General features: G+C 42.1%; 1 protein-coding gene across 1 annotated transcript; it reads right to left on the reverse strand.

The window, feature by feature from the left end:
• Positions 1 to 480: 480 nt before the first annotated feature.
• Positions 481 to 2,244, reverse strand: LOC106528501 (uncharacterized; the record flags this gene model as incomplete). Its single annotated transcript, XM_014023687.1, is given in 2 exon segments — positions 481 to 589; positions 835 to 2,244. A coding segment is annotated over 1 exon segment (990 nt). The 5' UTR covers positions 2,088 to 2,244.
• Between the last annotated feature and the right edge of the window lie 202 nt (positions 2,245 to 2,446).

A 2,446-nucleotide genomic window follows, 5' to 3' on the forward strand; every position in this document is an offset into this window, starting at 1 on the left:
TTCAAATTAGCTTTGGTGGCCATCTTGGATTTTTATTTGGCATTCAGAAGTTTTAATTTTCCTCCATTTGGAATGACCATAATTATTTTTTAATCATTTCTGTACACTTTCAGACCAGAATTTCTGAAGAACCTCCAGCCCCACTGTAGCATGAAGGATCTCTCTTCCAGGTGTATAGTTCTGACATTGAACCATTCTACCCTACCCTACTGAACTAAAAAGCTTTCTTAGAGTCAAATTTTGGCTTGATTTTATATTAGACCTGTCTTGGGCAGGCGAAATTAGTTGACGCTAAACTCTGTTTTAAATCTTTTGTGATTACTTATAATAAAAAAGAGAAAGGAAAGAGTTGTTACATTCTATAAATTTTACTTTTTAAATGTATTATTCAAGTGTTGCATTGATCACACTAGTTAAAACTGAAATATTTTACATGAAATGTCATGATCTCCAAGTGTTCTGCCCTCATCRAAGAGTCCCCCTTTCCTTAACTAGGCARACAGATAACTCTTTCCACACACTGTAGTCAATGTAAGATGGCATTATTGTCCACCGCTGATTAGTACTCACAGCATGAGAATAGGTAAAACTGCAATCAAGAAATAACACAAAATAATCAGTTACTCTGATAACCCCTTTTAAAGTACATATTAATCACACATCTCAGCATATAAGAACTAATTTATATAACTGTATAACTGATGACTATGGTTAGTAAACTATTAGCATGCAATGTAATAAGCAAAGAAAAAGGCAGGATATACAATGTAAAGTAACATCCGCCCAAATATACACATTTAAATATCTATAAATGCCTAGAAATGCAAAACTTACAGACAATGCTTCAATAAATGATTCCCCAATGAAGATGGATGCAGATTAACGACTGCTCAGTTCCAAGATGTGTTCACAATGGATAGAATGACAAAATGGCAGCCTACAGGGTTTAGGTAAACATGTGAATCATAAAAAAACTACTGCCATCTAGTGGCTACAAATGTACCAACAATCTCTGGCTTCCCAGGTCAGAACACTCCCCGCCTGGCATTTGAAAGATGCCACCATAACCATAGAATGCACAGTAAATCCAAAACAACTCAGACTGCTTTTGAGGATARGAGTAGGACAGTCTCTGATACTGGCCGAAGAAAAGTCTTGCATGAACCATCTTTYGTTGTCTTGACCTCCACTTTCCGGACCCTAGTATCAGTGCTGGGAAATGTCTTGACAATGATACCCATRGGCCAGTCATTTCTCTTGGTTAGATGATCCTTCAGAATGACGACATCACTCTCCTGAAGATCTCGCTCAGCTTTGTTCCATTTTCTACGTTTCTGTAAGGTAGGAAGGTACTCTGTCCTCCAACGATGCCAAAAGGTGTCGGCAAGGCATTGCACCTGTCTCCACTGCTTGCTGAATAGATCCTTGTCAACAAAATTTCCCTTTGGAGGAGGAAGTGCACTGATCTTCTGTGTGAGAAGTGTTGCAGGTGTTAAAATGAAGGGGGAGTCTGGGTCTGTTGATACGGGAACCAGTGGAYGAGCGTTCACAATAGCTGAGGCCTCTGCCATGAATGTGATCAAGACCTCGTGGGTGAGCTTCGCTGGACTGACCTTCAGCAACATTGAGTCCAGAATACGCCTTGTAAGACCGATCAGACGCTCCCAACTGCCTCCCATATGYGATGAAAAAGGCGGATTGAAGATCCACTTGCAGCCATTGCTGCTCAGGTATTCCTGCACCCCCTTATTGCTGKTCATAGACTCCATCTGCAGTTCTCTGCAGGCCCCCACAAAGTTTGTCCCACAGTCAGACCTTATTTGTTTTGCAGGGCCTCTGACTGAGAAGAACCGACGAAGGGCATTTATGAAACTTGAAGAATCCATTGCTTCGATAACTTCAATATGTATTGCCCTAGTGCTCATACATGTGAAAAGCACCGCCCATCRTTTGCTGCTTGCCAGCCCGCYCCTAGTACGCCTTGCAGCAACAGTCCATGGACCAAATACATCCAGACCTACAAAGGTGAAAGGTGGGTCTGTACTSAGGCGATCATCAGGTAGGTCAGACATCTTTTGAGTCTCCATTTTTCSCCGTAGTCTTCGACATGTGACACAGTGATGGAGAATGCTGGAGATGAGCCGCTTTCCTCCAATGATCCATAGACCAGCTGCTCTCAGAGAGCCCTCTGTRATATGCCGACCCTGATGCTGGACTTGCTCATGGTAATGCCTGATGAGAAGAGTAGTGACGTGACTTTGTTTTGGAAGAATCAATGGGCTGATCGTATCTCTGTCAAAATGCGCTTGGGACAAGCGTCCTCCTATTCTAAGGAGTCCAGATTGGTCAACATATGGGCACAAGGCATAGAGTGGGCTTTGTCTAGAGATAGCTGTTTCTTCCTTGATGCATTTTAAGACCTCTYTGAAGGCATCTTGCTGTACTG

Source organism: Austrofundulus limnaeus, unplaced genomic scaffold (genome assembly GCF_001266775.1).
Source record: "Austrofundulus limnaeus strain Quisiro unplaced genomic scaffold, Austrofundulus_limnaeus-1.0 Scaffold386, whole genome shotgun sequence".
NCBI classification, from domain to species: domain Eukaryota; kingdom Metazoa; phylum Chordata; class Actinopteri; order Cyprinodontiformes; family Rivulidae; genus Austrofundulus; species Austrofundulus limnaeus.